General features: G+C 44.0%; 1 protein-coding gene across 2 annotated transcripts in view; it reads left to right on the top strand.

Moving 5' to 3' along the window:
- NSRP1 (nuclear speckle splicing regulatory protein 1) overlaps window positions 1–24714 on the top strand; it is a 58705-nt gene extending 33991 nt beyond the window's left edge. For both annotated transcript variants that reach the window (XM_068270159.1, XM_068270158.1), the window contains exons 3-8: window positions 5649–5736; window positions 7273–7329; window positions 7997–8125; window positions 15956–16163; window positions 18750–18858; window positions 23421–24714. In XM_068270159.1, the coding sequence (XP_068126260.1) occupies window positions 5649–5736; window positions 7273–7329; window positions 7997–8125; window positions 15956–16163; window positions 18750–18858; window positions 23421–24687 (1858 nt within the window). In that variant the 3' untranslated portion in view covers window positions 24688–24714. The remainder of the gene's footprint in view (window positions 1–5648; window positions 5737–7272; window positions 7330–7996; window positions 8126–15955; window positions 16164–18749; window positions 18859–23420) is intronic.
- The last annotated feature ends 403 nt before the right edge of the window (window positions 24715–25117 follow it).

The following is a 25117-nucleotide window of genomic DNA, read 5'->3' as shown; positions in this document are numbered from 1 at the left end:
CTGCTAATTTGAGGTCATTCACTAACTCCTACCGTGTAGTTCTAGGATGCTTTTTCACCTTTCTCAGAACCATTGACACCCCACGAGGTGAGATCTTGCGTGGAGCCCCAGAGCGAGGTCGATTGATGGTCATTTTGTGCTCCTTCCATTTTCGAACAATCGCACCAACAGTTGTCACCTTCTCTCCCAGCTTCTTGCTAATGGTTTTGTAGCCCATTCCAGCCTTGTGCAGGTCTACAATTTTGTCTCTGACATCCTTGGACAGCTCTTTGGTCTTTCCCGTGTTGGAGAGTTTGGAGTCTGCTTGATTGATTGATTCTGTGGACAGGTGTCTTTTATACAGGTGACTAGTTAAGACGGGTGTCCTTAACCACTTCCCGACCGCCGTTAATACAATTGGCGGCCGGGAAGTGCACCCCGCAAGGACCGCCGTATAGACAAATGGCGGCGGTCCTTGTAGGGGCATGGGCGGAGCGATCGCGTCATCCGTGACGCGATCCTCCGCCTGGCGCCGCTCACCCGCCGCAACATCCCGCCGGCCATACGGAAGCGCCGGCGGGATGTTAACCCGACGATCGCCGCATACAAAGTGTATAATACACTTTGTAATGTTTACAAAGTGTATTATACAGGCTGCCTCCTGCCCTGGTGGTCCCAGTGTCCGAGGGACCACCAGGGCAGGCTGCAGCCACCCTAGTCTGCACCAAGCACACTGAATTCCCCCCCCCCCCCCTGCCCCGGATCGCCCACAGCACCCATCAGACCCCCCCTGCCCACCCCCCAGACCCCTGTTTGCACCCAATCACCCCCCTAATCACCCATCAATCACTCCCTGTAACTATCTGTCAACGCTATTTTTTTTATCCCCCCCCCCCCCCGCCCCCTGCTCCCTCCTGATCCCCCCCCCCCCCCCCCCATGTACTGTATGCATCTATCCCCCCCTGATCACCTGTCAATCACCTGTCAATCACCCCCTGTCACTGCCACCCATCAATCAGCCCCTAACCTGCCCCTTGCGGGCAATCTGATCACCCCCCCACACCAATAGATCGCCCGCAGATCCGACATCAGATCACCTCCCAAATCCATTGTTTACATCTATTCTCTCCTCTAAACACCCACTAATTACCCATCAATCACCCCCTATCACCACCTGTCACTTTTACCTATCAGATCAGACCCTAATCTGCCCCTTGCGGGCACCCAATCACCCGCCCACACGCTCAGATTGCCCTCTGACCCCCCCCCCCAACCTTATCAATTCACCAGTGCATTAATTACATCTGTTCTTCCCTGTAATAACCCACTGATCACCTGTCAATCACCTGTCAATCACCCATCAATCACCCCCTGTCACTGCCACCCATCAATCACCCCCTGTCACTGCCACCCATCAATCAGCCCCTAACCTGCCCCTTGCGGGCAAACTGATCACCCACCCACACCAATAGATCGCCCGCAGATCCGACATCAGATCACCACCCAAGCGCAGTGTTTCCATCTATTCTCTCCTCTAAACACCCACTAATTACCCATCAATCACCCATCAATCACCCCCTATCACCACCTGTCACTGTTACCCATCAGATCAGACCCTAATCTGCCCCTTGCGGGCACCCAATCACCCGCCTACACGCTCAGATTGCCCTCAGACCCCCCCTTATCAATTCGCCAGTGCAATATTTACATCTGTTCTCCCCTGTAATAACCCACTGATTACCTGTCAATCACCTATCAATCACCCATCAATCACCCCCTGTCACTGCCACCCATCAATCACCCCCTGTCACTGCCACCCATCAATCACCCGCTGTCACTGCCACCCATCAATCAGCCCCTAACCTGCCCCTTGCGGGCAATCTGATCACCCACCCACACCAATAGATCGCCCGCAGATCCGACGTCCGATCACCTCCCAAGTGCAGTGTTTACATCTGTTCTCTACCCTAAACACCCACTAATTACCCATCAATCACCCCCTGTCACTGCTACCTATCAGATTAGACCCCTATCTGCCCCTAGGGCACTCAATCACCCGCCCACACCCTCAGAATGCCCTCAGACCCCAGCCCTGATCACCTCGCCAGTGCATTGCTTGCATCTATTCCCCCCTCTAATCACACCTTGAGACACCCATCAATCACCTCCTGTCACCCCCTAGCACACCTACCCATCAGATCAGGCTCTAATTTGCCCCGTGTGGGCTCCTGACCACTCGGCCAAACCCTCAGATCCCCCTCAGACCCCCTTCCGATCACCTCCCCAGTGCATTGATTGCATCTATTTTCCCCTCTAACCACCCCCTGAGACACCCATCAATCACCTCCTGTCACCCCCCTAGCACTCCTATCCATCAGATCAGGCCCAATACAACCTGTCATCTAAAAGGCCACCCTGCTTATGACCGGTTCCACAAAATTTGCCCCCTCATAGACCACCTGTCATCAAAATTTGCAGATGCTTATACCCCTGAACAGTCATTTTGAGACATTTGGTTTCCAGACTACTCACGGTTTTGGGCCCGTAAAATGCCAGGGCGGTATAGGAACCCCACAAGTGACCCCATTTTAGAAAAAAAGACACCCCAAGGTATTCTGTTAGGTGTATGACGAGTTCATAGAAGATTTTATTTTTTGTCAAAAGTTAGCGGAATTTGATTTTTATTGGTTTTTTTTCACAAAGTGTCATTTTTCACTAACTTGTGACAAAAAATAAAATCTTCTATGAACTCGCCATACACCTAACGGAATACCTTGGGGTGTCTTCTTTCTAAAATGGGGTCACTTGTGGGGTTCCTATACTGCCCTGGCATTTTAGGGGCCCTAAACCGCGAGGAGTAGTCTAGAAAACAAATGCCTCAAAATGACCTGTGAATAGGACGTTGGGCCCCTTAGCGCACCTAGGCTGCAAAAAAGTGTCACACATGTGGTACCGCTGTACTCAGGAAAAGTAGTATAATGTGTTTTGGGGTGTATTTTTACACATACCCATGCTGGGTGGGAGAAATTTCTATGTAAATGGACAATTGTGTGTAAAAAAATCAAACAATTGTCATTTACAGAGATATTTCTCCCACTTAGCATGAATATGTGTAAAAATACACCCCAAAACGCATTATACTACTTCTCCTGAGTACGGCGGTACCACATGTGTGGCACTTTTTTACACCCTAAGTACGCTAAGGGGCCCAAAGTCCAATGAGTACCTTTAGGATTTCACAGGTCATTTTGCGACATTTGGTTTCAAGACTACTCCTCACGGTTTAGGGCCCCTAAAATGCCAGGGAAGTATAGGAACCCCACAAATGACCCCATTCTAGAAAGAAGACACCCAAAGGTATTCCGTACGGAGTATGGTGAGTTCATAGAAGATTTTATTTTTTGTCACTAGTTAGCGGAAAATGACACTTTGTGAAAAAACACAATTAAAATCAATTTCCGCTAACTTGTGACAAAAAAATAAAATCTTCTATGAACTCACCATACTCCTAACGGAATACCTTGGGGTGTCTTCTTTCTAAAATGGGGTCATTTGTGGGGTTCCTATACTGCCCTGGCATTTTAGGGGCCCTAAACCGTGAGGAGTAGTCTTGAAACGAAATTTCTCAAAATGACCTGTGAAATCCTAAAGGTACTCATTGGACTTTGGGCCCTTTAGTGCAGTTAGGGTGCAAAAAAGTGCCACACATGTGGTATCGCCGTACTCAGGAGAAGTAGTATAATGTGTTTTGGGGTGTATTTTTACACATACCCATGCTGAGTGGGAGAAAGATCTCTGTAAATGGACAATTGTGTGTAAAAAAAATTAAAAAATTGTCATTTACAGAGATATTTCTCCCACCCAGCATGGGTATGTGTAAAAATACACCCCAAAACACATTATACTACTTCTCCTGAGTATGGCAATACCACATGTGTGGCACTTTTTTGCAGCCTAACTGCGCTAAGGGGTCCAAAGTCCAATGAGCACCTTTAGGCTTTACAGGGGTGCTTACAATTTAGCACCCCCCAAAATGTCAGGACAGTAAACACACCCCACAAATGACCCATTTTGGAAAGTAGACCCTTCAAGGTATTCAGAGAGGGGCATGGTGAGTCCGTGGCAGATTTCATTTTTTTTTTGTCGCAAGTTAGAAGAAATGGAAACTTTTTTTTTTTTTTGTCACAAAGTGTCATTTTCCGCTTACTTGTGACAAAAAATAATATCTTCTATGAACTCATTATGCCTCTCAGTGAATACTTTGGGATGTCTTCTTTCCAAAATGGGGTCATTTGGGGGGTATTTATACTATCCTGGAATTCTAGCCCCTCATGAAACATGACAGGGGGTCAGAAAAGTCATAGATGCTTGAAAATGGGAAAATTCACTTTTTGCACCATAGTTTGTAAACGCTCTAACTTTTACCCAAACCAATAAATATACACTGAATGGGTTTTTTTTTTTATCCAAAACATGTTTGCCCACATTTTTCGCGCTGCATGTATACAGAAATTTTACTTTTATTTGAAAAATGTCAGCACAGAAAGTTAAAAAAGTCTTTTTTTTTGTTAAAATTCATGTCTTTTTTGATGAATATAATAAAAAGTAAAAATCGCAGGAGCAATCAAATAGCACCAAAAGAAAGCTTTATTAGTGACAAGAAAAGGAGCCAAAATTCATTTAGGTGGTAGGTTGTATGAGCGAGCAATAAACCGTGAAAGCTGCAGTGGTCTGAATGGAAAAAAAGTGGCCGGTCCTTAAGGGGTAGAAAGCCCTAGGTCCTCAAGTGGTTAATGAGGGTGGCTAATTGAGTAGAAGTGTCTAACCACTCTGTGGGAGCCAGAACTCTTAATGGTTGGTAGGGGTTCAAAAACTTATTTCACTCAATGAAATGCAAATCAGTTGCTATCTTTTATTTAAGGTTATTTTTTCGATTTTCCTTTTGATGTGCTATCTGCCACTGTTAAAATAAACCTACCATTGAAATGATACTGTTCTGAGACTTTTCATTTCTTTGTTATTTGACAAACTTACAAAATCAGTGAGGGGTCAAATAATTATTTCCTCCACTGTATAGTAAGCATTTTTGCAGTATTTTTTTAGTATTTGTTGCTATGGCCAGTAGTGCTGCTCATCACTATTGTTTTTTTTTTTTACACTTAGAATTTTTTATACTGGATCCAATACAGATTTTTGTATTGGATCCAATAAAAAAAAATATGAAGTTGCCGCCTGATGTGATGATGCTGGGTACGCGCGACACTAAGGGGCACACACCATCATCAGAGGGACATGATTTCCAAGGGACAGGAAGTGACAAACGCAGAAGAGGAGGAGATCGCCGCTGGGAATCGCGGAGAAGACAGGAATACACTCGCAGGGAAGCCGTGAGGTGCTGGCGAATGATCCTGTGCAGCCTAGGGGAGCAAACCGGTGGAGACCTGGGGGACCCGGCAGGCATAGGCGGCTCCATAGAGTACTAATAGATGTAATGCTGAAATCTGTGTGCAGTGTGTGACAGGTAATAGATTACATTCAGTCAGAGAGGGATCTATCTGATGGTTGAATCTGGTGGCCATTGACAGGTGTATCGGCACCTTAACAAGATATTAATAAACTCTAGTCTACAATGATTACCTAGTATCTATATCTGGCTATCTTTCTTTCAGGTATGGACTTATCTTTCCAAAGAAGCTAATGCAGAAAAATGTGTTTCTGCCAAAACACGCAGCATTTGCAGATGACTCTGATGAAGAGGTGAGTGTCGTTTATGTAGCAGCTGTCAGTCTATCCGGTCAGTGCATCAATTGGAACTATACCTCCCTCCACAAATCTATAGGAACTATATGCCCCTCCACGCACCCTCCGCTCTTCAAATAGGATGAATTTGCTTTTTCCCATTGTCCACTTAAAAACATTTGGTGCTCGGCCCCTTTTCCTATGCAGCTCCTACCCTATGGAACTCACTTCCACAAACAGTGTGAGAGGCCTCATCTCTGGACAGCTTTAAAGGGGAACTGAAGTGAGAAGAATGTAGAAGAATAATTTCTCCCTGGGGACTCTGGTACTGTTTAAAAGGAAATCCCTCTTGCTTCAGTTGCCCTTTAAGAAAAGGATAAAAACCCATCTCTTTTTCCTGAGCCTCTGAGACTGCAGAATGCATGGTCACAGTCCTTTGAGTCCCCAGTGAGAAAGTGCTATAAAAATACTATTATTATCGTCATTATATAATGTGATTAGGAGATCCTTTAATAAGCTTGCACGTTTACTTAACCAGTTTACAAACCAGTTCAAAATAACATTAAATGTTTCAGGAGAGTAATATATGAGAAAGTGCTGAAAAGTTTATAGCTTTGCCCAGAAAGAAGTAATCCCCCCCCGAGACTGATGCACTTGGTATAATGTAGTTGCAGATTTTCTAGACCGTACAAATAAATGGTGGACCAGTTGTTCCAGATATCAGACACAATGACTTTTTTGGCTGATTTCAGGGTGCAAAACTTCTTCAGCTGCAGGAACCCACTGTGGCACCATTCCTTTGACTGTTCTTTGGCTTCAGGATCATAGATGTGGAGCCAGGTATCATCCTCAGTCACTAACCTAGCCAAAAAGTCTGGTGCAGCTTAGCGTTGGATGCTTCAACTTCCTTTTTTTGATCACTGTTCAAACATTTCGGCACCCATTTCACTGAGAGCTTGTACATGTCTAGGATAGTGGTGATGACAAACCTATGAGATGTCCAGTATTTGGGCTAACTTTTTTTTTTTTGCAGATATTCACTGGTTTTCAATAATAAGTTTGTGGACAGCATCACAGGTTGGTCTGTTGAGGTTTGGGACGCCCATTGCGGGGCCCATCTTTAACAGTAAAATGCCTAGTTTTGTAATAAGATATCCAGGGCTTGACGGTGCTATAGGAAGGACACTTCTCCAGTGTGAATGTCCTTTGCTGGTTTTCCCTTGAAAAACAAAAACTTCATGAGGACCGGAACTCCATTGACGTGAAAGTTGCTTGTGCCTCTATAAAAGCATTTCACTAAAAGAAAAAACTGTTTTAGGAATCGCAAGCACCTGATATTTGCACAGCGCGTGCGCACGCACGCACTCACTCATGTGCAGTACAGAGCTGTCCATCTTTGGAAGCACTCAGGAACTGGCTGTCATATGCCCCCACACTTGTTTTTACGATTTCATCTGGAAGGAGGCAAAGCCCAGGAACTTAACAGCACCCTCTAATACCATGTTATGTGCGCTGCTAAATATATACCCCAGCAAATAAGATTTATTTCTCCAGGTATCGGTTGGAAAGAGTCTGCAGAAGGAGGCCCTAAAGAAAAAAGTGATGAAGCAGGTAGTGTGTGTGCGTGTGTGCGCTGTATGTGTCGGGTGGTTAGTGACATTGTAATGATGTACAAGGATTGCCACTGTGCTGATGAAGTCAAAGAGCTCACTAAATCTGGAGAAGTCCAGAATGTGTATGTCTCTAGAAATATCAGTTAGTGCACCTATGGTTAGAATATCTCACTCACCTGGTGTATAATCTGCTTTAGTATCTATACTCCATTTCCTTACTTGCCTTTGTTGGCTGGGAACTGAAGGACATATGGGGAGAAGATAGAATATAGAGAGAGAGGTGATGAAGAGCCTTTATTGATACTCAGAGGTGATGGTGAGGGTGGGGCACTTCAAATGAATGCTGAAAACTTGGGTTTTAGCTCTTGTGTTTTGTAATATTAGTTAAACTGTGGGATGGCGTTTTAGATCTTCTGTTTTTGTTAGCAATGATGAGCTAGATTCTCAGCAGAGATGGCCCAAAATGCAGGTCTAAGGCTGTGCAGACGCATCGCTAGCTTGTGAGCTAGCTACTTGTTTTTTTCTTTTGTGAGGGGTGGAGCAGTGCGTTCTGGACGGTATCCGTTTATTTAGTTTGTAGATATGAATGGTCCAGTAGCAGTAGAGGGTACTGTAACAAACTGTGATAAATTAACATAATGTTCATGTTTATACATTTTCCTAAGACTAAACTGGAGATCCAGAGAGCCCTGGAGGAGGATTCCTCTGTGTACGAGTATGACAAAGTGTATGATGATTTGCAGAAGAAGAAAGAGGAACAGACAGCTAAAGTGCTTACTGAGAAGGATAAGAAGGTGTGTATATACCAACCAGTTCTTTTCATAGCAGGACGTGAATATTCTATTTACGAAGTCAATGTCAAGTGACAAAAAGTCAGATACTTCTCTGGACAGGGAAGGCTCTGGATCCTATAGAACCTTCCCTGTCCTCTCTTCCTTCCCTTGTTCCTGCATTGTCACCCTCTTTGTGTGTATTTGACCAATTGCTCGAATTCATGTTTGTGAGCCCTTTGAGGCAGGCGGCTCCATACTGTGCATGCGTCAGCGTGCGCAATACTGTGCATGCGTCAGCGCACTTGCGCACGCACTCACTCATGTGCAGTACAGAGCTGCCCATCTTTGGAAGCACTCAGGAACCAAGTGTTACCGAAGCCTAGCAAGTCGTCAATTTAAGTGGGGGTGACGGCGCTGGAGCAAGGGGTACAAAAGCGGACAGAGAAGGCTCTCTAGGATCCAGAGCCTACCCTGTCCATTGGTAAGTATTTGCCTTTTTTTTGGTAGTCTCTTCACAATTTACTTTAAGGCAGATGACACCACTTTTACCCCAGACATACCGTGGAGGTGCTGGGAAGGACCTTCTTCCCAGGTAACTGATGCAAGTAGTAGAAACAAATCCGAAACTCTCCAACGGCTCCAATAAAACGCCAGTTATATTAATGTTCAAGGCAGGGCAGACAAAAATGGCTGACGCGTTTCAGACAGCAATGTGGCTTTACTCTGAAATGTATCAGCCATTTTTGTCTGTCCTGCCTTGAACATTAATAAAAGTGGAGTTTTATTGGAGCTGCTGGAGAGTTTCAGAATTGTTCCTAATACATCTGTATAGGAAGGTATGTGGGTATTCTATTCAGAACTTTTCTATATAGTAAAGGGAGGTACATGTTTTCTATGCCGATGGTATCTATATAGTTTAGGAAGGAATATCTATATTCTTCATATACGGTAAAGCACATGTTTACCGTATTTTTCGAAATTTAAGAGGCTCCGGAATACGACGAACCTAGGTTTAGAGGGCAAAAACCAGGGGAAAAATAAAATAAAAATATACTAAACCTGGTGCGTCCATGTTCCAGGAGCATCTTGTAGATGTTCTCGCCCAATCATTGTCCTGTGTCTCCATGTGTTCCCTTCAGTCCACCATGTGTCCTCCTTTGCTCCCTGTGTGGCCCACTGTGTTCTTATTTGCCCCCTTATGTCCACCTGCGTCCCCTCTTGTTCCCCTGTGTGTTGCCCTTGTGTCCCCTCCTGTTGCCTGTGCGTCCAGTCCTGGTCCCCCTGTGTCCCCTCCTGGCCCCCTGCATCTCTCCTCCGCTCCCCTGTTTAAAATGAATTAGCGGCAGAGCGGCTTACCTCATCTGGTGATTCCAGTGGCGATCACAGACCTCTAATCTTCCGCGTGGCTCCCCATAGTGAAGGCTTCTGGTGATTGCATCATCAGTAAAAGCCTTCACTAGGGGAAGCCATGCGGGACAGGAGAGGCCTGTTTATCGCTGCTGGAATCGCCGGATGAGGTGAGCTGTCTGCCGCTAATTCATTTTACGTAAGGGAGCGGAGGAGACCAGCGGGGGATGGAGGACCACATGGGGACAAGGAAGGAAGTCCCTGACGTCACGGAGAGCAGGCGGTTGGTATCGGCGTGCGATTGTAAGTCGGGGACTCCCTGTCTTTGGAATATTAGATGGAGGAACGTTTTCTCCCTATTTTTTGGGGGAGAAAAAGTGCATATTATACTCTGAAAAAATATGGTATATAGTGTAGTTCAAAGTGGACCATATTTCTCGCCGTATAAGACGCACTTTTTCTTCCCCAAAATTTGTGGGGGTCTTATCCGGTGAAGGTACGGATTTCGGGATGCAAAGGTGCGCAGGGAAGTGGTATATACAATACCTGCTCCTGCCTCCAGTCCTGTTTCGCGCGATCTTCTTCTCCCATCCACTACTGACTGCCGCTGCAGCCGCTGAACAGCTCTGGCTGGTCCTAATTAGCCGCACAGGGATTACGCAATCAGCTCAAGTGCGCCAGGGTCACGCATGCATGACCCCGGTGCACGTGTGCTTATAGCGTAATCTCCGCCGGCTAATCGGGACTGGCCAGAGATGTTTGGCGACTGCAGCAGTAGGCAGTGGTGGATGGGAGAAGAGGATCGTGCGAAGCAGGATTGGAGTCAGGAGTGCGGCGGCAGGAGCAGGTAATGTATATACTGTAATCGCACTGCCTGCACAGGGGGACACCAGCACTGGAGGACACAGTCACAACGGGACACTGGAATCGGGGGACAGGGGGGCACAGCATAAGGGGACACGGGAACAGCCAATCACTACACTTGACCATGTGCGGGTACATAAGCAGGCAACATGGGAACAGCCAATCATTAACTGTCTCCATATGTGGTCAGTGTAATAGTATGTAGTGTAAATGAGGGGATAAAAAGTCCTTAAGACGCCCCTGCACCATAGACGCACCTCGGTTTAGTTTTTCTTTTTTCCCTGATCTTTGCCCTCTAAATCTAGGTGCATCTTATATGGCGAAAAAATACGGTATATTTCAAACGACATACTTCCATATAGTATAGGAAGTCATGTGTGTTCTTCAGAGCACCCTTTCATATAGTATAGAAAGATATGTGTATTCCACACAGCACGCTTACATATAGTACAGGAAAGTTTATGTATTCTGTCTGTACAGCACATGTCTATATGGTATAAGACAGTAGGAATATCTTATAGAACACACTCTTGTATAGTCATGTGTGTGTAATCGATACAGTACACTTAGAATACATAGTATTCAATAGGTGGGTATGTGTAATCTATACAGCACATCAAAGAGGGAGAAACCGAGAGCCCAATATAGTGCAGTATGTCAAAAACAAATGTAGAAAATGTTAAGTGAGATAAATATACTCACAAACATGGGTTACCACATAGGCAACCACTGTGTAGGCAGGTGAGGAGAATAAACCTGTCCTCACTGAGGATTAAGATGTCGCTCTCTGTAGATAGGAAAGAAAGGGGTAGGTCAGTCCTCCACCTAGGGGTGGACTCAGTATTTAGGAGTAGGAGAACAGAGGCGCCAGCAGGATAAAAGTAAATAAAACCTTGGAGGAAGCGGTGGACTTACCTCCATAAAGCAGACACGAAAACGCTGTCTGAGAATAAATACATACATTTATTGTAAAGTACCCCAAGGAAGCAACGCATTTCGCAGGCTAGGCCCGCTTCATCAGGCAATTGGGTGGGGACAAAACAGCAATTCGGGTGTAGCACCTCTGTGAGTAAAGTCCATAAATAGTTGGGCAGACATTTTTTTTCTAATTTTGGTTTTGTACATTAGCACAATGAATTTGAAATGAAACAACTCAGATGCAGTTAAAGTGCAGACTTTCATCTTTAATTCAGTGGGTTGAACAAAACGATTGCATAAAAATACGAGGCAACTAAAGCCTTTTTTTTTTTTTTACACACAATCCCTTCATTTCAGAGGCTCAAAAGTGATTGGACAAATTAAATACAAGTAACAGGAAATACAATGTTAATTTCTAATACTTGGTTGAAATCACTTTGCTGGCAAGGACAGCCTGAAGACTCGAACTCACGGACATCGCCAGTGGCTGGGTTTCCACTTTTTTTAATGCTCTGTCAGGCCTTTACTACAGCTATAGCCTTGGCATTCTGCATATATTTTTTTCCACTTTCTGTGCATGTAGGCTAGTCTCGTACTGCCAGATTTGTTGCTTATTGAGTCCTAAATGCAGTTGAACAGTGTGTTTCTTCTAGCGAGATGAGGAAATGGTCATCTAGTAGTGCCTGCCAAATAGAGTGAAGAGAATGACACAAAGCTTGATCTGTAACTGCATGAGATGTCCTTGGTGAGATGCCTTCCAAAAGAGGGACGTTCTAAGGTTTTGTGTGAAGATTTGAGGATTGGCAAGTGCTGAATAGATAGAAGAAAGGCTTGTGGAAAGTCCTGTATGTGGAAAATGAAGAGTTGACTGGATTGGGGGAGAAGAGAAAAGGATTTCTACAGTAGAATTGATGTCTGGCATGGTATGTGGATGAGGTCTGTGATGTATTGAGGGGCCACATTAGAATGAGCTGTCTAGTTAGGGTTCGTTGCTGAAACTGGATCCTTTGTGTCAGGATTGTTTGTGTGTCAGTCTGTGGAGATAATGACAGTGACACACCCCATATAATGGATGGGGATGGATATAATGAAAGGTAGTTTTTTTCCCCTCTGTTTCAAGCAGAGATGTTGTGTGGGGATGTTTGTAAAACATAATTCTTAACGGGGTTGTAACACCCAAAAATAAAAAAAATGCTAAAAAATACTTTTCTAAAATAGATCCCTATATGTCCCACAATTTTAATTTTTAATTTTTTTGTTTTTTTTTTCTTTTTACTTGGTCTGGGTGCCCTTGCCTAACTTTTAAGAACTGTGTAGTGCCAGCGGGATTGTGGGAAGTTTTTTTTCTTAGCTACAGTATCAAGCTTAGTAAATTCTCTCTTCCCCCCACCCCCCTTTGTAGAATTTACAAAATTATGTAAGCCTGTTGTCTAATGCCTAGGTTCTCAACATGTGGTACATGTACCCCAGGGGGTACTTTTGATGGTTCCAAGGGGTACTTGATAAACTTGAACAAGGATAACAAATTTAGTGTGTTAGAAAGTGATAAATCTTGTTTAAACAACACCAAATTTGTATTTTAACTAATTAAAAGCAATAGTAAATGCTTGGAAATTGTTTAGAACCAATGTCATGTACTATAATTAACCAGTTCGGCCTATCTGGACAAGCTTCCTCGTCCAGATAGGCACTGCTGCTCCCGCCGCATGGTGCGCGCGATCCTGCCGCCTGCCGCTAGCCCCCTGATCAGTGAATGGGAATATAATTCCCATTCACCGATCTAACTTCCCCGCAGAAATACCGACACTTTCTATCCAGAGAGCGCGGTATTTCTGCTCCCAGGAAACTTCTTTTTTCACTGTGGCCATCTTGTGGCCAAATGGTAAACTGCACCCACATACATTTTTATTTAAACAATTATATTATTTAACATTTAAAATTAGCAGTTTCCCTCCCACACCAAAAATTACCCACATACATTTTTTATAAAAAAAAAACAAACAAAAAAAAACACAATGGTGGGGTGGCGCAGCATTGTTGTAAGATTGTTTGACAATAAAAAACAAACAAAAACAACATAAATAGTTACCCAAGGGTCTAAACTTTTTAGATATGCATGTCGAGAGTATGTTATTATATTATTTAAAATTAGAAGCTTATAAATAGTGATGGACGCAAATTGAAAAAATGCACCTTTATTTCTAAATGAAATATCGGCACCATAAATTGTGATAGGGACATCGTTTAAACGGTGTAATAACCGGGACAGATGGGCAAATAAAATACACGGGTTTTATTTACGGTAGCGTATATTAATTTGAAACTATAATGGCCAAAAACTGAGAAATAATGAATTTTTGTCATTTCTTTCTTAATCTTCCTGTTAAAATGGATTTAGAAAAAAATAATTCTTAGCAAAATGTACTACCCAAAGAAAGCCTAATTAGTGGCGGAAAAAACAAGATATAGATCAATTCATTGTGATAAGTAGCAATAAAGTTATAGGCGAATGAATGGGAGGTGAACGTTGCTCGGATGCATGAGATTTTCGGCACTGCTGTGCTGAACCGGTTAAATGTGTATTTGTCAAGGGGCACTTGTGATAATGTTTACTATGCTAGGGGGCACTTGGTGAGTCCAGGGTTTTAAAAGGGGTACATACCAATAAAATGTTGAGAACCACTGGTCTAGGTGATGTTTGCTGTTGGAGAGACAGTAAGTTGTGGCAATAGAGAGGGAAAATAAATTCTGAGCTGCGTGTTACTTTTGGCATTACAGAGAAACCATAAAGATGGAAACCTTATTTTCTTTTTTTTCCATATCATATTTCTCCTAAATTGGAGAGTGAACACTAAAAACAACAGAATAGGTAAACTAAATCAGTTAATACAGAGTTTCATCCCACTTTAAGCTATCATCTTGTAACCCAGCAAATTTTGCCACTGAGGGGCAAATCATTATTAGAGTTCTAAGATATGAGCAATTGTCATGACTCTAAGAAACTACCCGTTTCCCCGAAAATAAGACCCTGTCTTATATTAATTTTTGCTTTAAAAGATGTGCTAGGGCTTATTTTCAGAGGATGTCTTATTTTTGGGCAAACACTGGTAGTTTTCCTATACAAAATGTACATACTGCATGCCATGCTGAAACATGCAACATACACAGAGCTTGTGGTTTGCAAATAGTGGCTCTCGCAAGAATTTGATTCTGCTACTCATGTGGGTAAGAGTCTATTTCTTGCAGGCAGAGAACTCTGTCAGGCTCCCCAGAGCTATGATAGGATAAGCTATGTGTCTTGGGAAAAGGTAAAGAGCTGAAGTACTGCTGATGCTTATCACCACAGATCAGGAGGGATGGCTCCAACAAAAACACAATTTACCTGACACATATACAGGACTGTAGAACTCACATTATACTGCTGTTCTTCTGTATCCAGGCTTTGTATTGAGCGTGACATGCTGGTGTCATGTTGGCTGCTGCTAGCTAGGGCTTAAATTCGGGGGATGTCTTATATTTCAAGCATTCTTGAAATTCCTGCTAGGTCTCATTCTCAGGGGATGTCTTTTTTTCAGGGAAACACGGTATATGGAGAAGAGATGTAGAAATGTGATATTTGCATATTATCATTGTATTCTTATATTCACTGTTTAACCTCCTTGCGACCGCCTAATGCCTATTGGTGGCCACAAGGTGGCTCCCCCAGGATTGCATAACGCAGATTGGCGTTAAGTCCTGGGGGAGTGTTTGAGTGACGGTGTTCAGCTCTGTTAACAGTCTGCCAGCGGTGATCGCCGCTAGGAGATTGTTAGATGGTGAAACCGCCGTCTATTTACATTGTACAGCGCTGCGATCTACAGCAGCGCTGTACTGAGGACAGCCCTGTCACTCTGCTGTCCCCTAGAGTTGCCCACAGAGTGATCGCTCTCGTAGGCTGATGCCTATGAGAGACAATCGCTGGGATTGGATGTCGGAGGGAGAGAGGGAAAAAATAAACAGTAAATTAACAGTTTTATTAAAAAAATAAATAAAAAGACAACTTAATAAATAAAAAAATATTGCAGCGGTAATCAGATGCCACCAACACAAAGCTCTGTTGGTGGCAAGAAAAGAGGGGGAGATTCATTTGTGTGCTTAGTAGTATGGCTCTGCAGGAAGCTTTTAAAGCTGCAGAGCACTGAATTAAAATTAAGCACTGATAGTAAAAAAATAGCCTGTTCACTAGGGGGGTGTAAGCCTATGGTGCTTAAAGGGACTCAGAGCTCATGAAAATAAAAAGATTTGTACATACCTGAGGCTTCCTCCAGCCCCATACGCTCTGATCAATCCCACACGGCCGTCCTCAGTCTTCTGCAGCGCCGGTACCGGGTCCCCGCACTTCCTCCAGTCTACACAGGAGAAGTGCGCTCTTTGCGTATCTCTCCAGCAGCTGCTGGAGAGATACGTAGAGGGCGTACTTCTCTTACGTCAGACTGGCTCCGACTGACGGAAGTGACGGGACCCGGTATCGGAGCTGCAGAAGACTGAGGACGGCGGCGTGGGAGCGATCAGAGGCAGGAGGAAGCCCCAGGTATGTATAAATCTTTCTATTTTCATGAGCTCTGGTACACTTTAAGTGGTTAACCCCACAAATACAGCTTTATAATTACAGACTTCATGTCCTCCAACATTACATTTTGATTTAGTTTGACACTGAACATAATATATATTATTGCCTCCTAGCCCAAATATATCCAGAATATCCTGAAAGCTGTTGAAGTGAGGAAGAAGGAGCAGGAGCGACGGATGGAGAAAAAGATCCAGAAAGAGCGTGAGATGGAAGGAGATGAGTTTCAGGACAAAGAAGCTTTTGTCACCTCTGCCTACAAGAAGAAGCTGCAGGAGAAAGCTGAAGAGGAGGAGAGGGAAAGGAGAGAAGCTGAGTTAGAAGGTGGGAAAAGGCCATTTATTTGTTGCGTTAAGCATGTGCTGCTGCCCTTGCGTCGGCTTGAATGCACCACAACGGACCGCAATAAGTGTGAAAGGCTCCATAGACTTTCATTTCTTTTCGAACCCCCTCGTCGTAAAATAGGGTAATGCAACGCAGGAATTACCTGCAAATGTAAAAGGGACCTCAGACTTGGGACCCACTAGCAGCACTTTTCTAAGCGCTTGCCCTGACACATATTGGTGACTGCTTATACCCTGCTTTCTGGGAGACATGTCAGCAAGCTGTCCCGATTGGCTGAGCAGTATTGCCAGCCAATCACCTGAACCAAGATCCGGTGAGGCTTCATTTACCCCAGACAACTTGTGCCAGTTTTCCATTCTGAGGGCTGTCAGGTCACACCAGCAGGAGTAAAAGCACAGTAAATCACTCCAATTGTCAAAGCAACACAGGAATTGTGGCCATATTGATTCTTTCAGCTACATTGGCAGAACATTACAAGCAAAAATAGACAATGAAAGCTAGGATAACCTCTTAATTTATCTTAGGCTCTCTGCACACTGCATGCGATTCCGATTTTTAATCGGTTTTTACATCCGATTCTGATTTTTAATCGTTACTGCATGCTGCGTTTTTCCTCCGTTTTTCTGTTGATTGCATTCAGGGAAAATCGGAATTGCAAAACGGATTTGCAGTGTGCAGGAAGCCTTAAGGAGGTTAGAAGAAAAAAAAAGGGAAAACCGAGAGCCAAATATGGTGTAGTATTTTTGAAAAAGTTGGGAATATATTGAAATAAAAGTTATACTCACAAGTCAGGGTTACCACACAGGCAACCACTGATACAGCAGGTGGGGAGAATTGTAACCTGACCCCGCTCAGGTCTAAAAAAGTCGCTCTCTATAGATCGGAAAAACGGGGATACACCCCTCCACCAAGGGTGGACTAAGATATTGAGTGACAGGAGTAATAGAGGCGCCAAACAAGTGTAAAATAAATTAAAAACTGTCTAAAAGGAGGGAAATGGGTGGATTCACCTCCCCCAGATGCAAATGACCAGGCTAGTATAGCCATAGGATTTGTAATTCTATTTATTAAAACAATTCTCCAAAAATGATGCAACGCGTTTCACGGGCAAACATCCCGCTTCATCAGGCAATATAACAAGGAGAACACTGAATAAGGACCCCCTTGACTCTTTTATTCAGTGTTCTCCTTGTTATATTGCCTGATGAAGCGGGATGTTTGCCCGTGAAACGCATTGCATCATTTTTGGAGAATTGTTTTAATAAATAGAATTACAAATCCTACGGCTATACTAGCCTGGTCATTTGCATCTGGGGGAGGTGAATCCACCCATTTCCCTCCTTTTAGACGGTTTTTAATTTATTTTACACTTGTTTGGCGCCTCTATTACTCCTGTCACTCAATACCTTAAGGAGGTTAGTTTCCTTTTCGAAATCTGTCAAAACAACCTGTACCAAAATGTAATGCGACCGCGATACATCACTAGCACGTCAATTAACGTAGTAGCGGCCGTTCTAGTGAAGTATTGTGGTTGCACTACAACTATAGCGGCACTGAGAACCATCACGCATAATTTAGGAGCGCATGCTGCGCTGCCAGGCCCTTGTGTAGTCTGCGTGCGCTAAAATTAACTTGTGCTGAGCGAACGCTATAATGTTAGTGGATCAACGCCATACTCTAGGCAGCCATACACAGGTTGATTCAGGCCTGATATACCAAGCTGGTTTGGATGGTGATTGATTCCTACTGTACATGGCTCCCTCAGTCTCGATAGATTTTAGCAAGAAGACAGCAGCCTCCCTGTTTGTATTAGTCCAGGCCCATACATGAAATGTGTGTGTGTGTATATATAGATAGATAGATAGATAGATAGATAGATAGATAGATAGATAGATAGATAGATAGATAGATAGATAGATAGATAGATAGATATATAGATATAGATATATCAAAAAGAAAGAACAACCAAGAGCCCCCAATAGTGTATTGTTGATATAAGTTAATCTTCAATTTGTACAGCAGATATGGAAATACTCACAAGTCTGGGTTGCCGACCTCAGGCAACCACTCCAATCGCTTATGGGGATATTAAGCCTGTCCCCACTCAGGCTAAGAAGTCGCTCTCCGTAGAAGAAAAATAAGGGTGTACACACCCATCCACCAGGTGGGTAATGATATTTGTAGTAGTTACAGAGGCGCCAGCAGAATAAAAATTTGTAGTCTATTAAAACCAAATAAAAAATTGGGGGACCAGGGTGGATCAGTCTCCCCAATATATATGACACAACCACCATATATGGTATCCAGAAAAATATATATTTAATCAGTACTCCACATTAAATTATGCAACGCGTTTCGCGATTCCCAAGCCCACTTCCTCAGGCAAATACAAGAGCAGGAGTAACTCCGAGGTATATTGGGGAGACGGATCCACCCCGGTCCCCCAATTTTTTTTATTTGGTTTTAATAGAATAATAATTTTTATTCTGCTGGTGCCTCTGTAACTACTAAAAATGTATGTATATTAGTTTGTAAATGTTTTTCTTTTTATCTCCATTTATTTAGCTTCAATGGATGTCACTAAACAAAAAGACCTGAGTGGATTTTATAGACATCTATTAAACCAGACCGTGGGGGAAGAGGAGACCCCAGAATGCAGCATGAGAGATGCAGGGTAAGAATATGTGTGTCCTCTACAGGGATCCTGACTGCTCTGAACTTATCAGTAGGATTTTTTTCCTTTTGTATTTGTGCAGATTTTTAGTGAACAAAACTACTCCACAATTGTGGCTGCTTAACCCCTTCCCGACCGCTAAACGCCAATAGGCGTCAGGAAGGTGGCAGCCCCAGGATCGCCTAACACTGAAAGGCGTCAATTCCTGGGGCTGGGTTTTACAGGGGATCGCACTGATCTGCCCACCAACAGAGAAATCTCTGTTGGTGGGCAGAAAGCGAGGGGATTCACTCGTTTGCAGCGTTGTATGGCTCTGCAGCAAGCTACTAAAGCTGCAGAGAACTAAATTGTAAAAAATAGCCTGGTCACTAGGGGGTGTAAGCTTATGGTCCTATAGTGAGAGTTATAGGGAGGCTGCCATATTTATTTATTTCTTTAAACAATACTAGTTGCCCTGCTGATTTATCTAGCCGCAGTAGTGTGAACAACACCAGAAACAAGCATGCATCTAATCTTGTCAGCTGTGACAATAATATCAGAAACACCTGATCTGCTGCATGCTTGTCCAGGGTCTATGGCTAAATGTATTAGAGGCTGAGGATCAGGAGGACTGCCAGGCAACTGGTATTGCTTAAAAGGAAATAAATATGGCAGCCTCCATATCCCTCTTGCTTCAGTTGTCCCCGAGGTGACATGTGACATGATGAGATAGACATGGGTATGTACAGTGCCTAGCACACAAATAACTATGCTGCGTTCCTTTTTTTCTTTCTCTGCCTGAAAGAGTTAAATATCAGGTATGTAAGCTGCTGACTCAGTCCTGACTCAGGACTGATAAGAAATTCCAACTATAAAACACTTTCCTAGCAGAAAATGCTTTGTGAAAGCAGGAAAGAGATAAAAAAGGGTCAATAGTTCATAGATTTTAGCTCTGGCATACTTCATTGAATGTGTCATTGAGCAAAAACATTAAAACAGTTAAAATTAAAAAGTAGATTTAAACATACGGTAAAATAAAACAGTGGAATATCTTAAAAAGTCATTTTTAGGAGAAGGAAGATAGATACAATTGTTTATTTTATTAGTTTATTTTCACCTCGGGTGTCCTTTAATCTCCCTAGTGTTCAATTTCCCCAGAATTTCTGTGCAAAAAATGATCTAATTCATTTTCATAACTTTTTTTCCCCCTGTAACTTGCCAAAATGTGTCAAGCAAGGGTCTAGTATACAGTTCAGGAGAGCATTGACGTGTATGCACCTCAATACTGTTCACAGCATATTTTATATTGACGTGTATAACCATCAATACTGCTAGGGAGGTTAAGCCTGATGCAGCGTAGTTTTAAATACTCCGGCTCCCTTGCACTGGACACAATGTTTCCTGCTACCACTAAACTTCGGTACAGTTCCGTGCCTATTTATGCTCCTGTGGGGTCATACCAGATGGGTTATCCTGCATTTCCAGCTTATGTTATTGAGGCTCGGTGTCCATGATGCACTCACTGGTTTACCAGTGGTCTTTCTTTGGACCACTTTTGGTGTGTACCTACCATTACATACTAGGAACACCCAAGACCTGCTGTTTTGGAGAAGCTCTGACTCATTTGTCTAGTCATAACAATTTGTCTGTTGTCAAAAGCACTCAGATTCTTAAGGTAGCCAGACATCAGGCAACTTGGCGACTGATCGACCATCAGATTCGATAATTGCAATGCAACCAATTTCGGGCCAGAATTGGTTGCATGTATCAATCAGACATGCTGTCGGGTAGACTTCATGTAACGGCAAATGATATCGGGATGAGCAACGAATGTGACAAAACCACTCTAATGTATAAATATATAAATTAATACATTACTTGTCCTGTGTCATGGTGCCCGTTCATCTTCCGAATCCCCACTCGTCTACTAGCTCCATACACACCACCAGCGCATAGTATGCCGCAGTGTCTGTGACGTCACACGCCTCGCCGGCGGTGTATGCGGCTATGGAAGAGCTGTGGATTTAGAAGACGGGACAGGCACCACAGGACAGGACGCATATTTACATATTTATACATTAGGGAAACAGCGGCAGACGCGGTGGCCTCTGCCGATTCCTAAGAGTTTTCAGGCTGAAATTGATAGGGAATCGGCCTGTGGTGTATGGGCACCCAACAGATCTCTCGCTAATCAGATTCGATCAGAAAGAGATTTGTCTTTTGGTTGAATCTGCCCATCATTGCTAGATGTATGACCACCTTAACCTCTTGCCGTCTGCTCCACGCCAATTGGCGCGAGCAGTGCGGCAGCCCCAGGACCGCTCCACACCCATTGGTGTGAACAGCTGTCTATGGGGCTAGCAGGAGATCGCGCGCAGGATGCGCGCACATCTCCTGTTCGGGGGGGGAGCTCTGCCCCGCCTTTAGTCTCCGAGCAACTTAGACAGCAAAACCACTGTCTAATTGCTTTGTACAGCGCTGCGATCTGCAGCAGCGCTGTACTTGAGACAGCGGTGTGACACGGCTGCCCCCCTGGGACACAGGGAAGCGATCCGCAGTGATAGGCTGAAGCCTATCACAGCCGATCGAGCTGATTGGCTGGCGGGGGAGGGTAATAAACAATAAAAAAAAAAAAAAGAAGAGGATTTTATTAAAAATAATATAAATAAATATTTATAGAAAACAAACAAACACTGGGGGGGGGGGGGGGGGGCAATCAGACCCCACCAACAGAGAGCTCTGTTGGTGGGGAGAAAGGGGGGGGGGGGGGATCACTTGTGTGCTGAGTTGTATGACCCTGCAGCTTGGCCTTAAAGCTGTAGTGGCCTATTTAACTAAAAATGGCCCGGTCACTAGGGGGGTTAACACTGCGGTCCTCAAGTGGTTAAAGAGACTCTGTAACGAAAAAAAAGTTCCCCTGGGAGGTTCTCATCTCGGTAGGGGGAAGCCTCTGGATCCTATTGAGGCTTCCCCCGTTCTCCTCCATTCCACGGCGGTCTCGCTGCAGCCCACTGAACGCACAACCAACACTTTGTCAGGCTGCGCAATATTTACCTTTTCTGGCTCCTGCAGGGGCGCTGAAATAGGCGGAAATAGCTGATCTCTGTCGGGTCCGCTCTGCGCAGGAGACTTGCGCCTGCGCAGTAGAGCAAGCCAATACTGCGCCTGCGCTGGAGCCGGGAATGTAAATATTTATATCCCCGCCATTCGGGGAGCTTTATCGCTGCCGCCGTGGGACCGAGGAAGACGGGGGAAGCCTTGATAGAATCCGGAGGCTTCCCCCACCCGAGGAACTTTTTTTTAGGTTTAGATTTTCTTTTAGGGCCCGTTCTCACCTGAGCGGGAATCGCACGATTCCCGCTCACGGCAAACCGCTATCGGTTCTGCAGGAACCGCTACGCATTGTAGCGAGTGGCAGTGTTCTCACTGCCGCGGTTGCGGTTAGCGATAACCGCAACCGCGTTGCATGCAGCGGTTTGCCGGCGACGAGCGTTCCGCGATTAGCGATCGTGATTACCGTGCACAGCACGCTAATCGCGATCGCTCCAAAACCGCCGCAGTGTCCAGTGATTTTTCCGCGCTAATCGCGGGAAAATCACTCCCGCAAAACGCTGGCGGTAATCGCCAGCGTTCTGCGGTTCTAAGTGTGAACGGGCCCCAGACTTGCCATTTTCCTGCTTCCAGCATATCACTTTCAAGAACTGATTGTTCACTTGCAGCCTAATATAAGTTCACCTCTGGAAACGTGCCATTGTAGCATGATAACTAGCGTTGTTTACTTTACCTATCAGTGGTTTCAGGATTGTGGCTGATTACTATGCATATCGGTGCTTGGGAAGGGAGGGGAAATAATTGTTAAAAATAATTTGCAGACAGATGTAATTTTTAAAAACTGTTTATTAAACTGTATTTCTTTTTAAACATTACTTTATTTTATATTTAAACATTTACATAGTAAGTTGGATGTTTTCCGGTCTCAGATCAGTGGCAGCCTATTAAGTATCCCAGAGTTAGGAAAAAAAAAAAAAAAGCTAATTGTTCATGTATTTAATCTCTCCTTGCCCTCGGAAGTTGTATTTTGCCAGGAAAACTTTTATGGCTGTAATTAGCTTATCAGTGATGTTTATTATAATCCCCACAAGCTCCCAACAAGACAGAAGCTGTCACTTCCATGCCTAGAAGTTAACTCTTTCAGGCATCAAAATAAAACAAGTAAAACAGCCTGGTTAGTAATATGCTTTGTACTGTACATACAAGTTTATCTCATCATGTCACATATCGCCTCTGGTACACTTTAATAACTTTGTTATGGAATTAGTGTTTGTCCTCCCCTCCTTTAGCAGTTGAATGGAGGTAAAGTAGTGGGCATGCTTATGTCTTCACAACAAGTGCAGTTTCAGGTAATATTTTATATAAATCAGATCTTGCAAACAATTTTTCTTGGTGTTTGTGCCCCAACCAATATCCAAATCCATCAGTAATGTCACACAAAGATGTATTGAATCAGACAATCATTCATTGTATGTTGTAGGTTTCTTTGATGAAAAGTCTTAGTTACAGAGTTCATTTTCTTTTATTTACAGAGTTAAACAAGAGAAACCACAGGGGTTTCCTGATGAAGTCACCAAGAGCCTTGACGAAAACATTGATGCTGACAGTGATTTGAGCTCGGAGTCTAGTGATGAAGAGGAAAACACAGACAAAAAACCTCCACCCAAAACGGATAATTCTAGCAAAAGTACGAGGAGTAACCAAAGACAGAGACACTCTAGTTCCTCCAGCGAGGACCAGGATAGCCATAAAGAGAAGGAGCGATATAAAAGTACAACCCGGCCAGATAAAGACAAACCTCGAGATTACAACAGAAACTGGAAGGAAGAACGTGAGGAAAGACCAAGACATGGGGAGCACAGCGGGCGAGACAAATACCAGAGGAGAGATGACCCCGATTCACAAATGAGGGAAACAGAAAGTAGGAACCACAGGAGTACTGTCAAGGATGGGAGAAGAGAGGAAGACAAACAGAGAAGAAGGGAAGAGGAGTACTATGATAGGGACAGAACCAAGAAACAAAAAGAGAGGATGGATGACGATAAGAGAAAAGACAGGAGTGGCAAAGAACACAGACACAGAGACCAAGGAGACAGGTCAGAAAAAGAGCGTAAAGAGAAAGAGAGATCATATAGAGAACATGAGCATAAGGCAGACAGAGAACGAGCCGAAAAAGGAGACAAGGAGTACAAAGGAAGGTCAGACAAAGATCACAGAGACAAATCAACTAAAGAACGCAGGGAGAGATCAGACAGAGAGTACGAGGAGAAACGAGACCGAGAGCCTAGAGAGAGAGTAGAGCACAGAGAGAAGGAAGACCGAGAAGCTGAAGAGAAGCAGTGTGAACCTGCCAACAGAGAGTACGAGGAGAAACGAGACCGAGAGCCTAGAGAGAGAGCAGAGCACAGAGAGAAGGAAGACCGAGAAGCTGAAGATAAGCCATGTGAAGAGAAGCAGTGTGAACCTGCCAACAGAGAGTACGAGGAGAAACGAGACAGAGAGCCTAGAGAGAGAGCAGAGCACAGAGAGAAGGAAGACCGAGAAGCTGAAGATAAGCCATGTGAGGAGAAGCAGTGTGAACCTGCCAAAAGAAGCATATCTCCGCCTGCAGAGGCCCCAGAAAAACCATCAGACACAGAGAGTCAGCTGACCGAAACTGCAAACGGTGAGAGTGCCTCTACTGGTAAGTTTGCAAAGCGCAGCAATGAAGACACAGTGGTGTCAGCCAGAGACCGATACCTGGCTCGGCAAATCACTCGAGTGAAGACCAAAGCCTACGTGGAGAAAGAGGAGGACTGAGCTCTACAAATGAATCAGTTAACCTGACGCATAGCTGAATTTGAAGTTTGTGTTCTGATGAACATTAGTGCACCTCTGGCAGGGATTTTGAAATGTGCATTGTGTGTTTTCATGATCTCATCCCAGAAGTTTTGTGCAATATGAATTTCATAACTCCACTCCCCAAAAAATTTGGCAATTCCACGTTGTTTTTCCTGTAATTGATAATCATTGTTTTGTTTTGTTTTTTATCCCTTTGCTTTAAAGTGACCTTGTGACAAATATGAAAAAGTGATCAGTTATGCTAGGAACACACTATGAGATTTTCTGTCAGATTGATTATTTCTGACAGGTCCGATCGATTTTTTTTTTGTTGTTGTTTTTTTTTGTTCACTTCTATGGAAAATCGATCAGAAATCAGACCTGTCAGAAATAATCGATCTGACAGAAA

Source organism: Hyperolius riggenbachi, chromosome 2, assembly GCF_040937935.1.
Source record: "Hyperolius riggenbachi isolate aHypRig1 chromosome 2, aHypRig1.pri, whole genome shotgun sequence".
Lineage (NCBI taxonomy): Eukaryota > Metazoa > Chordata > Amphibia > Anura > Hyperoliidae > Hyperolius > Hyperolius riggenbachi.
This window is presented reverse-complemented; position numbering and strand designations above follow the sequence as displayed.